Below are 12,853 nucleotides of genomic sequence, written 5' to 3'. Positions count from 1 at the left end.
ATCCCCCCTAGCACTGTAGGGAGGGTCAAACTTTTCATGATAAAAATGTTACTGCAACTAAACAGAAATCTAAGTACCCGTTTTGCAAGGAGATTCAAAATGTTTTCTTTTCCAGGAAAAATATTCTCTGCAGACCCATTTCAAAACCAATGAAAACAGTATTTCATGTAAACCTTTAGAAAACTTCTTCAGGACTCAAAGGACCCAATATTTGGGGACTGGTCCTGATTGTGCTAAGACTATACAGCTTGGAAAGCCTTTTGCCAGCCACATGTACAAGCACTCTGCATGCAGATGCAGTTTGCGCCAGCAGCACAGTGCATTTCTTCACCTCCCAGCCAGAGTAAGTAATAACAACAAAAGGACTGCTTCCCTAAAACCCAGTGCAATTGCTGTGAGCTTTTGCTTCCATAGCAGTGTCAGCAGCACCACTCCATACACCTCATCAATGTACGTGCCAGCAAAACTTTAGACAAGGATTAAACTGAGAATACATTTAGAATGTTTAGGGAATTGCCTGCTGTTTGCTGCAGAAACAGTACAGGGGTACAGACCACTGCAGATATCTGTAGTCCCCAAAGAAACCCAGGAGAGTGCAACAAAGGACTCTCCTGCCAAACCTCCTAGGAATTTGCATTAATTTTGATTCTTATTCATACTACATTTCAACATAAAAGTTTTAATGACTCCCTCCAAATGATCTCTTCTTTGCTGAAATGCATCAGCATCTTTTCTGGTCCTCAGGAAATAGTCTAGAAAAAAAACAGGAAAATCCAGAAAAGATGTTTCTAATGTAGAAGCCAAGAAAAAACTAAGACTTAAAAAAAATACCTTAGACCAAAAGGAGTACATCTTAAATTAAAAAAAAAAAAATTGGTGTCTTTAAAACATGTCTATTTTTTCCTCCTGCAAATACTAATTTTTAATAAAGACACTGAAACCAGACAAAGGTAGCAAGTCCATCCCTAATTACCAGACTGCTATTGTGTTTGCTTCTTCACGTTTTCTTTTTTTCCACCTTTATTTTTTTTTTTTAAATTACCCTTCAGCAGTCTCATTTACTGGGCACTCCAATCCCAAAGAAATCACAGTGAACAAGAGACTGCGGAAATGTCATCAAGCTTTAGCCTGCAGCACTAAGTTTCCTGATTGCCCCCACCAAGCTCTCCTCATACAGACAATCAAGAAAAGGGGGAGGCGGAGTGCTGCAGCTCTTGGCTGGTGCAAACGGCCAGCAGATGAGGATCAGTGACTCGTGTTCATGCTTTGATGTTTATGGTTTCAGTCATATTCACAAAGTTTAGGCCCATCAAAGGGAGGTTCATAAGCTGAGCTGTCAGACCAACTCAAGTGAAAGGAAGTGTCTGTCTGAATGACTTTAGATCTCCAGAGGAATTCCATGGGACTGCCTCTGCTTTTGTAACTATGAGCACAGAGGGGAAAGGATTGTTCACCCGTCTGAACATCTGGGAAAGACAGCTTGCCATTTTGACCCCAGTTGCGCTATGCTCATTGGAAGGTTCTCTTACATTTGCCATTCATAGGAAAACAGATTAATTACCTGAAAAAAAAACTTTTATATTATTATAGTCAGTGTAGGATCCTTAGTTCTTACACAAGGAATATATTTGTTGTCATTATTAATAACTTCATACATGTCATATAGCCCCCTACTTGGGAAAACAGTTGGGTTGTGGGGTTTTTTTGAAGAACAGAAAAACCTGTTTTCTCATAATATGTTACTAACTTCCAAATATTAGCAAGTCTGTAGATGTTCAGGAGATAAATTATGTATTTAAAAAAACAGCTAACTTGACTCTACAGTTTTCTATGGAAAGAATGTTTTCCCTCTTCACATTGTGGCTCAGAACTTACGTACTTTGCATATATTGAAAATACTCTATTTAAACAATAACTCTGTAGATGAGGTGTTTTTCCACATTGTATTCCTCTTGTACCTACCATTCTAAGTATCCTAGTTTTTTCACATAGCCTCAAAACAGTACCCATAGCTCAGTAACTTAGAAGTGACTGCCTTCCGGGCCTTTTTCTGCTCAAGGCTGATGTCTCATGTGAAAGGCTGACAGATGCATTTCATTACCATGTCAAAATAAGCCTTAAGCTTTCAAGCAAAGGCAAGCAGAAACTGGTATCTCAGGCTTTCCAGCTTAAGTGTGTCATCTTCTAAGGCAGCTGTACACTGTGACTTTCAGGATTCCTGAAAGTGAGCAATAGTGGTTCTCCATGATGGAGGCTAACCCCTTCCTTATTGTCTGAAACCCTGCTGTGCCACAGTGCTCAGGCATGCTACTGCAGTCATGGGTAAATTCAACAGACACAGTAAGTGATCCATTTAGGATACAGTAACAAGCAGGGGGTAAAATGTAGTTTAAAATAACTTCTTATTAAGAGAAAAAAAACGCAAAAATAAGGAGATAAATAAACATGATGTATCTTAACATGTATGACTGGCACTTTTTAAAGTACTTGTTATCCTAATTTAGATGTACTTTTTAAATGCTCATGAGCCACACAGATTCTCCTGGCAGCAGTCTGTTCAGATGTTGACTTAGTCATATTTATCTACCTGTTTATGGGCAAGCATGGAACACCAAAGCATCAGAACTGAGTGCTACAAGATTTTATGAGGTTACTTGTGCTTGTGTGCTTCCAGCACACTGAAACCTCTTTGCAGTAACTTCCATAAGGGAAACAGAGTGGAAGAATTCTTTTAAATATACAATTAAATCATTATAAATTCATTTCTTAATGCAGTAGCAATATAGTAGCTGTAAAATGAAAATACGTATCTGAATATTTATCTAATTACACACACAGAGAAACCACATATACAAACTAATTGAGCTGTAGGGAAATGGATCTAATATGATCTTTCTGCTCAAACACTGAACAATGAAACACACAGTCTCTGAAAAGAGAAATTAATATGGAAAGCTACTTGCTTTTAAGCTCTACCCCAGCCCAGATATTTAAACAAAAAAAGAAAAAAAAAGAAAAAGGGACAAAATATTAACTTCCCTTATAGTCTTACCTAAGAAAGTGTTTGATATATATTCTGAGACCTGGTTGCCTGATCTGCTCATTTCAGATAGGTGGGTTAGCTCCCGGTTCAGCATTCTCTTGAACTGGAAAACAAAACATAGCAAAAAAGCATGAAGTTAGTGATCAAGATGCATTTCAGTCAGGATGGAAAAACACAGTCAATTTGTAATTGGGGAAACGACATGACATGAAGAATACATTCTACATGAAGAGAACTATGAAAGCAGAAAAATAACATGCAGAATTGTTCTACCCTACTAATTATTCAGGAGTGGGACAACATAATTTTATACCTCCTAAAATACTCTACAGTGATTCAATTAGGCACAGGATCCTTCTAGTAACTGAAAACTATAAGACATATGTATACACAAATAATTAACTTTACTGTCTCACAAGTTTCTTATTTTAATTTGGAGAGAAAATACAAACATACTTACATAGGACCATTTCTTTACTATCATTTTCTTATTGTATTTGTAAATTAATTTATTTGTGCATTTTTTTGCTACTCATTTTGTAATTTTTTCAAGTTTGTTTTATCTCTCATCATTAACCTATTCAAATATATTTGACAGCACTGCTCAAAACAATCAAAATATCTTACCGATTACCTACATATCAATATGAATAGAGGTAGGTTTTGTTGCATCTGACTTAAAATTATTACACTGGATCAGCTCAACAACTTGAGCATTGCACAATCTCAGAAAATTGTGAGTATTTTTATGAGGCACTGAAGTATAAAACACCCATCTATGGAAACACCATCCCTTCTAAGTCTGCAGTTCACTCTAGGCACTCTATAGGATAGAAGTGGACATGAAGGTTCGCTGAAACATGTAACTGGATTAGGTACTCATTACTGAGCCTTTCTTGATTCCTCCTAGATTTCAGAGTTAAAGAATATTTTGTGGCATCATGTTAGACAGGTTAATTGCATAATACAGTTCTAGTTATCTTACATGCATTTTCATTTACTATAGCTTCACCTTGGTTATTAATAAATAGAACTCAGCCCTACTTACTAACTTTCAAACAACTACTGCCAGTATAAAGAGTATCCATCACTACTGAATTTCACCTCCCATTATGCTATTCTTTCATTTTATTATTAACAGTTCTGTCACCTTTTTTTCTCTTAACAAAGCCAAATGATTTGTGCTATTTTCAGAGTCATCTTTCACCTTGTTCACCCAGTTATGACTATTCATTACATCAAGCAATAGCTATGCTTAGTATATACCCCTGTAAAAATTCCTCTATGTTGAAAACTGGTAATTTATTCTTCTTCAAAGGAGATAAAGCAGTAGACTAAACATTAACCACCCCCTTTCCATCCCACTGGAATCATCAAAGCCCTTTCTTCAAAGAGGTCTTGCATAGTGAAAGGTGTTATTTTCTTCACAATGTCTTTGTAAGTCACCAATTACCGTATTGCTCACAGTGTGCCAAATAAAAAATACCTTTAATATAACACTCTAACCATTATCCACTGCGTTTTCCTGCCATCTTGACACGCCATCAGCTCAGGAAGCTCCTGAGCTACAAAGACTGAATCCTACTTTAGTCACAAGCCAAAGGCTCAGCTTTGATCTTGGATATAACTGTGCTAGCAAGTGCTCAACACATTTCTGAAAATTAGAACCATACCGCAAATACAGCTACACATACTATGAACTATAGGGCTATACATTCCGCATGAAACCAGCATTAACCTATATACTGAGACCTAATGTTTGTCACCAATGTCAAATGTTAAAAAAAGTCAAGCTTGCCAAACAGTAAAGTGACTGGTCCAAAAATCGTATTTTTAAAAGCCCATCTTTAAACTTTTAACACATACTTAAGTCACTCTTGCATGCTTTTTCTCCTGATCCACAATGGTGAGAAACTGAATTATTTAAGGCAAAAACTGAAGATCTCACAGAATGACTCGTCTCCAGATGGTATGCAGAAGTGTCAGCTTTAAATTAAATATTGTGCATACAAATCTTAATATAATGTAAGAAGTTGATGAAATTGCATTAACTTCCACACGTCATCAGTATATCCATTACCACTCCAATGTTCTCTCTTTCTTAATTTCATACAGCTAGTTCACTGGATACCAACTGAGCAGTCTTGTCTGGCTGTTTCCTAGTAAGCCATTTTAGATGATGCCCAACTTTGCCATGCTGGTTTTGCTGCACAGCAACACCCCTGGGTCATGTACCAGACTTTGGAAAAAGACCATCTAGCCACCAGTGATATGTACTCTTCAGGAAATATCCTTACAAGTTTACAAACTTTGAAAGGAGAACAAATTCATGTTTGTTTGCAGCTACTCAACACAACAAACAGGAAGGATTTTTTTTCTTTTTTCCCCTCTTCCAAATCACAAATTTCACTGCAGGGACAAAGCAGGTTTGTTATTGCATACTGGGAATCATCTCTGGGAATCATCTTATGAACTTCTTGAATTCTTCAAGATTTTCCAACTAAGTACGTATTTTACGGATGTCCACAACAAGTGGAAGATGCACGTCAGTTTCTTGTAACGCTATGATCCCCACTAGTCTGATGCAAACCCTTGACTTTCCATCTCCCATCACTCCTTAAGTCACCAGAACAGAAAAGCTCAACCATCATTACAAAACATGCAGAACAGTCTGTGCTGTTGATGAATATGGGTGCAGAGCGGAACAAGTCCTCCAGCTTTTGCAAGGCCTTCCTGCTAACAGCAAATTCAACAGAAGTCTTTGCCTTCAAAGAAATACAGCAGCATGATTTCCTCACCCTCTTGCACATGTTGCTGATGCCACAGCACCAAGACTTTGACATTTATTTTGAAAGAAAATCTGGACTAAGCAGGAGTTTAGAGAATTTTAATTTTCTAATTATCTGACAAAGCCTTACTACTCTCATACACACTGAAACAGAGGAAGTTGAAGACCAGACAGCAGTTCCTGATGCAGAACACTGATGCTCTTTGAGAACACAAAAAAACACCCAAAAGACATAAACAGTGATCAAGATATTGAGACATTTTTATTGATTATACCCTACTTCAGTGTATGTGTATGTTACTTAACCATCTGATGTTTAATAATTTGGCCTTTGGGGGAAAAAAGTATCTTTTTTGCTAAGAACCTCCCCCCAAAAATAAAACAACCAAAAAACAAAATCAATACCAAAAAACACAATAGAACCAAACCTGAAGCCCTACTTCTTCTTGATTTATTTCTCAAAAACTTCATTTGGGCTCAAGTGCACCTACATATAGTTTCTGCTTCAAAGAGTGTCAACTCTTCACAACTACTTTGTAATGAAATTCTGCCTGTCACATGGGTCTCACAAGACCTTGCAGCAAATCACAGAGAAACTTGTTACATCTGTGAATCAACCTTGCTTCAGTTATCCAGCAAGCACCTTTTAAGTTCTTAAATTTGGCACTTAAATACTTATAATACTGATAATTACTCTTATTATTTATCCTCTCTTTGCACTTTATTCAAAACATATCAAAGAAGACATGAAACCACCTTCTTGCTAACTGTAAATGTAAAGATGGTATTTTAAAAAAGAACTAAAATAAACCACCCCAAAACCCAAACAAAACAAAAAAAAAACCCAAAACTAATCACAATACATGAAAATTCTTGATAATAATAAGATTTATACCATACACACTTTATTTATTGATATCGGCAGCTCAGCATGGGGAGGAAGCAGGTATTTTTGGTGGATCTGTGCATATACTGTATTCTTCCTCAGAAAGAAATATGTTCCCACATTAAGACTAGGCATTGTTAGATTGAAAATGACATATATATCCCTTTGGAATATCACAGTCCTTGACTACAGTCTAGGAAATCCCCCCCCTGGAATTTAAGAGGCTATAAAATGTCCATTAAAGCAATCACACAGCTCTTCGCTGATGAATACTGATGTCACAGCAACACAGCAGCAAAGTATTGTCTAAAAAAGAATCCTAAAAACATTTCCTTAAGCACAATTTTTTTATTCAGTTTGACTCCATCTGGAGTCAATTCATGGCCATGAAAAAGCTTGGACTACATGCTTAATATAAATGAGGTTTACTGATTACACTGTACACACAAAAAAAAAAGTAGAATGTTCTTAAGTTTTTGACTCAGTAACAAGAAGCAGAAGTAAATATGCAGCCCGCAGTTGTGTTGTGAGACAAAGCATGCAGAACCATTTTGGCATGGATGCCCCACCCTGGCAGGGCCTCTTCCACCTAGGCTGCCTGTTCCTGAATGTCTGATGTGCTTCATTCCAAAGACACTCCCACTACAACCTTTGGCACCAGCACAGAAGGTGAAGCTAAGGCTAAAAGATACACCATGGACCAAAAGGCCCCATCTGGTCTGTCCTTCAGTCTGGGTATTGATCAAGCTCCAAGGCCATGCAGGCTGGAACCACAATGGTCAAGAGCATCTGAGCCTTTCATTGTACCAGCTCCCAAACTCACATGGTGATAAAATTCCAGTTTCTGGCTGCCTCTTCTAGGTAACATTTCTAAAAGCTTACATAAATAGAAAACATCCATGGAACATTCATTCAACACCTGGAACATTAAACTTACATGACTGTATTTTGTCATTGCTATATACCTATCAATGTGATTTGAAAAAGATGTTTTGTAACTCAAAAAACAAATAAACTATTATTTTACTGGATGTGAAAAGTTTTGTATTCTACAAAACCAAGAAACTTAAAATAGGACAGCCTTACAAATGAATGTAAGGCTTCTGTCTATATTGCTTATCAATGCAAAGCTTTTTTATTTTAGCATCATTCCTGCTATATAAACAGCAGTCTTGACTGAAGATCTGAGTTGGAAGCTTATATATTTAATTAATATCAAGCTCATGCACTAGTTTTTATACATAAGCCATTGCAAGGTACATTATCTCTAAGCTTTGCATTGTGATAGTGGTGCTTCAAGGAAAGTTAGTGAAAGACAGGGATAAATGTTCCATATGACAACCATTCTCCAAGACATAATTAGACTAAGAGCAAATAAAGTACAGCCTGTATCATACAGAAATATATGTATGGTAAGGGATGTAAACATCTATAATGATCCCTCAGACTAATATATTTCATTATTTCTTAAGAATAAATACTCTAAGGCATTGTTTTGAATGTCACAAAAGGCAGATATTTGCCTCTCAAGAGTTTTTCTATAATGCGTATACTGTGAACTCAAAATGCACTGTACTAAAATTGTGTTAACTAAATTCATTGTGTATAGACAATATCAGAAACTGATATAGAAAACATTTTACCCATGTGTAATCAATTTAAGCTACCATGCTCTCTTCTGAACTTCAACTGGGAAAAATCTATCCATTTTAAAGGCTGAACTGTAAGAGTGAACATTTTTTGAAGATTGCTGATTGAATTTCTCTAATTTAGTAAGCAGGAACATGACACAAGCTGCCTGGAAATGCAGAAAATACTCCATGGTAAATTACAATAAATACCTCACTTTTAACTGAATGGAAAGTAATTTCATCTTATTTTTTGGTAAATGACAAAGAAATCCACCTAGCTAGCATATTGGGATTCAATTCTTTCTCAAATGACTGATCAAAATCCTTAGGAATATAATGTAACAATTCTGCATTAGCAGATAATGGTCACAATGACCTAATTGGATACAATGACCTAATGAGGTGGGGTTATTTCTATTAAGAAAAAATAAAATAAAATTATAAAAGTAGATATTAATACAAAAATGCATACGAGATTGAGTTGTGTTAATATAATTTTTGCATTATTTTTAGTCATTCAATTCAATACTCCCATTATTAGTTCAGGAGAAATCAAAATTATCTTTTAAACGGGATGACTTGGAACAATTATTGCACGTCAAGCATAGGATGATGTTTCTTTTTCCCTCTTTACACACTTGAAGCAGTTATAAAGGCAACATCATTTTTTAAGTACAAGCACTTAACTAGGGCTAAACCCCAAACATGGTTTGGTATTAAGTAAATTTCAGTTCTGTATGTTGACATATTAATTCCTTGGTGCAAAACTTTTCCACGGAAGAAATAAAAGCTTATTTAACTCCATTTTCTAGCACTATTGCAGTTTCGAGCTAGTTCAAAGATGCTCTATATAATAATGTAGATCAATATTAGAAGATTACAGTTTCCAGTGTTTTAATCAATACGGTGTCAGAGAGGCTACAAAAAATGCTGCTGGAACATACTGTTGACAATTTCACATTTCTTCAGCTATTAAAACCAGTATGACTCATGCTTTCACTCATTATCCTCAGCCTCTTTACCCATGCTGTCCCCTATTGCATAGTATTGCAGTTTTGAGGTTTTGTCATTTTTTTTTCTTTTTTTTAATCTTTTAATGTCTAGAAATACAAATTTGCAGCAGCCTTTTTCTAAAAGCAGTTCTAAAACTTTTGAATTTATTTGGCTTTAGACTTGGTCTGATTACCCAGTGAAGCAACATTTTTTTAAAGTCCCAGCACAATTTCTAAGGAAGACTGTGTACTGTGCAGTTCATTCTCATTGCTGATCAAAGGCTTGCTTTTGTTTTTGATTTTTTACTTTACGTTCATAGGACTCATACTGCCCACAAATAATCATGCTATCCAGTGACCATGCAATCATGCACTGTAAATCAAGGTTCTTAAAAGGTAAAACAAAATCCTACCTTTATGTAGCCCCAGGAAACTGAGAGCAAATAGTTTGCCTCAGGCATTTTTTTTTGTTTGTTTTTTTCGATACTACCAATCTAAGCTAATCAGTTCTTTGCTGATACTGCAAAAGACTTCCAAGAAGAAAGATTCCTTCTTTTCTCTCTAATTCTCGCTGCTGATTTTCAGGTTCTCAGCAACTGTGTGCACAGGAGGCGCACCGAAATGAAATCCAACCGCGTGGTCTTCCGATTGTACAAATGCCATTTGTAAAACTCCAAGCATTCAGAGGCAACGCTGAAGAGACATATTGTATGAGCTGAAGAAATATCTGAAGAGCTAGGGATATGCATATTTCCTGAACACCAGCACTTAATGAATAATGTATGTCAAGATGCTCAGCTGCTGGAAAGACTTGCTCTATCAACAGCTACCAAATAAGGACCTGAAGGGGAAGCCACAAACGGTGCCAGTAATCCCTCCCATAGAGCCTAACTAGCAGCCAATAGTATGTCACCCTAAAAGATATAAATCCAAGCCGCTGGCGACATGATGTATGGTAATTTCCCATTGGCCAGCGCTGGGGAGTCTCCTGGGCATAGGGTATTTTTTTATTAAACAGCAAATGCCATTTAATAATGGCATCCCCGCCTGCAGCATTCACACGCCATTCAAAAATAATTGGGTTAAGGTCTCCTCAATTCCAACAGCATTTACCAGCTCTTTTCAACAGTTTCACCATCCAAGCAGTTAAAATTAGTATTGTGTAACCCTCCTCACCGTGGCGGGGGGGCGGGGGGGAACTAGATGATCTTTAAAGTCCCTTCCAACCCAAACCATTCTATGATTCTATACATGTGGATTGCCTAGCAGTTTAAATTTTTCATATGGAAGTGCTTTGGTTTTTTTCTGTTTGTTTGTTTCTTGGGGGAGAGGGTTGTGGTTTTTTTCGGTTTTCTGTTTTGAGGGGTTTTTTTGTGAGGAAAACCCAGCAGAAATGGAGCTATCATGTTTCTTGAGCAGTCTGTGAGGTAGTTAAATGTTTTTGGCTTTTAGATGAAAATGTTTTGGCCATCTGGATTAAAAAAATACCTAGTTAGATCACTGGGCAAGTCTGTCAGTTTCTACTGCTTTTTTATTTTAGGAGATAAAAGCAGTTATTATTAAGACAAAGTCATTCATGTGTCTTAGTACCCAGTAAACAATTTTATATGGAAAAGCGAAATGAGTCCTCAAATCCTCTCTGTATTTATTTAATTTTTGCTCTTTCTTGGCAGGCTAATATAATCAATTAAAGCTATACTTCATAAAAAAAAAGAGATTAATTGAAAGCACAGTGTGTCAGTGAGCTGACTCAGAGCCTTAAATAAAATATCCCACCGTCTGCCATTCAGAGACCAAAACTTACAAAGAACGTGTTATCTTGTACCACTTTATGCAAAGCACATATACAATGGCAGCAAATTTCTAAGTCTTTGTTGCATCAAAAGGGAAAGCTTCCCAATACGATAATGGGCAAACATCTATGGACAAGCTGAATGAGGTGTGGCATTCAGGATTAGCCCACACTTCTGATTCATTAGAAGATGCTGACTGACAGCGGTCATAAAGTAGGTTTGGCTGAAGTGGTTTGTACTTCTCTGGGTGATGCTACACAGCAGTGTCAGCAGTGCCAGTGCTTGAAAAAAAATAGAACCTGCAAAAATCAATAGGGCAAAATATGATATTAACACATTTCTTCCTTACAGGAGAGAAATGTATAGCAATGTGACAAGTCGATACAGTCAACAGATCATCTGCAATTATGTATTTTCATACAGAAAGCATACTGGTTTGCTTAGAATGGGTAACATAAAAACGTCATGAATAAACACATTACTGATGCATTTTCTTTATAATATGCACCCTGGATCTATACAGGTAGATGAATACAGAACAATTACATTTTTAAAACAGACATGGGTGATTAGAGAGCAGGTAGCCAAAAAGGTAGTTCTGGAAAGCTTTTCTCCTGACTCTTCCAGCTCAGCTTTGTAACATTGAACAAAGCTTGTCTATACCTGCGTTGCATTGTTTTCTGGTCATCGGCAAGACAGCACGGCTGCCACTTACACAGCATCTGAACCAATAACTGAAAATGTGCTGCCTTCCTTCACAAGGCAATTTCAAACACAATGTAGAAACTGGTGAAATAAGAGCCCTTACATTTCTGGCTACTTAAGAAGTGAAACATGTCGATATGAAAGTTTGGTTGCAGTAGGTACTACAAACAGATATTGGAAAGCCAAGTTTTTAAATACTTCTCTTTGTTCCTTTAAAGGCAGGTTCCTCCTTGAATTTTAACTGTCCCCAAAAGCACAGAACTTGTTTCAGGTAACGAACATTCAAAATGGCTGCTATGTAAATCACAGTGGTTGTTTAGCATGCATATAAAAAAATCTTCCTAGATTACTTTTTATTCCCCACCACTGTATGAGACAGACACATTCACAAGAATGACTGAATTACAGTTCATTAGTTCAAAGATGGTATTTACAGAGCTATTAGCTAGATAATTTTGATGTAAAAACATTTTCTTCCCGTGTATGATATTTTAGCTGCATATTAACTATACTGATAATAGGAAATTACACCTGATATTGACAATCTATTATTAATTTATATGATTTTTCAAGGACCCACAGCCTCAACCTCATAAAACTAACATTTGCTGTGATACAATTTACTAGTCTGACTTCACTGACTCAGAAAGCAGCCCTCTGACTCCAACTACATATAGAAGTATGACCACAGAAATTTATAGTTGGGAAATTCACACCAGCTCTGATCTATAGGAATAACTTTGGCTGATTTTCATCTTCAATTCCCAGATTGGAATAAGTGAATAATTGGCTTTAGAGAAGGTTATGCTGGATGAGTGCATAGCAAACAGCTGCCATGCACAACTAAATACCTAAAGTAATTAAAATAAGAAAAAAAACAAGATAGAGATAAGTGGAAATCCAGCAATGTGAAAGAGAAGTTCTTGTTTTCATACACACATCACCCATGAAGATAAACATGGGTAAAGAAGAGAGTAATGGCATTTTCTACAATAGTTCCAATCAAGAGACAAAT

The 12,853-nt window shown here is 36.5% G+C and overlaps 1 protein-coding gene across 4 annotated transcripts in view; it reads right to left on the bottom strand.

Annotated features, from left to right (window-relative positions):
- Window positions 1–12,853, bottom strand: part of LOC133277500 (cAMP-specific 3',5'-cyclic phosphodiesterase 4D) — a 280,131-nt gene that overhangs the window by 9,393 nt on the left and 257,885 nt on the right. For 3 of the 4 annotated variants that reach the window (XM_061469351.1, XM_061469350.1, XM_061469349.1), the window contains exon 7: window positions 3,053–3,146. In XM_061469351.1, the coding sequence (XP_061325335.1) occupies window positions 3,053–3,146 (94 nt within the window). Of the gene's footprint in view, window positions 1–3,052; window positions 3,147–9,753; window positions 10,485–12,853 lie in introns of those variants that run through there. The other variant, XM_061469352.1, reaches the window with a different exon arrangement.

The sequence above is a fragment of the Pezoporus flaviventris genome, unplaced genomic scaffold (genome assembly GCF_033815535.1).
Source record: "Pezoporus flaviventris isolate CSIRO_AGI_PZ_B2104156 unplaced genomic scaffold, CSIRO_AGI_Pfla_v1 ptg000057l, whole genome shotgun sequence".
Classification (NCBI taxonomy): Eukaryota; Metazoa; Chordata; class Aves; order Psittaciformes; family Psittacidae; genus Pezoporus; species Pezoporus flaviventris.
The sequence above is the reverse complement of the archived record's forward strand: the minus strand, read 5'-3'. Positions and strand labels throughout refer to the sequence as shown.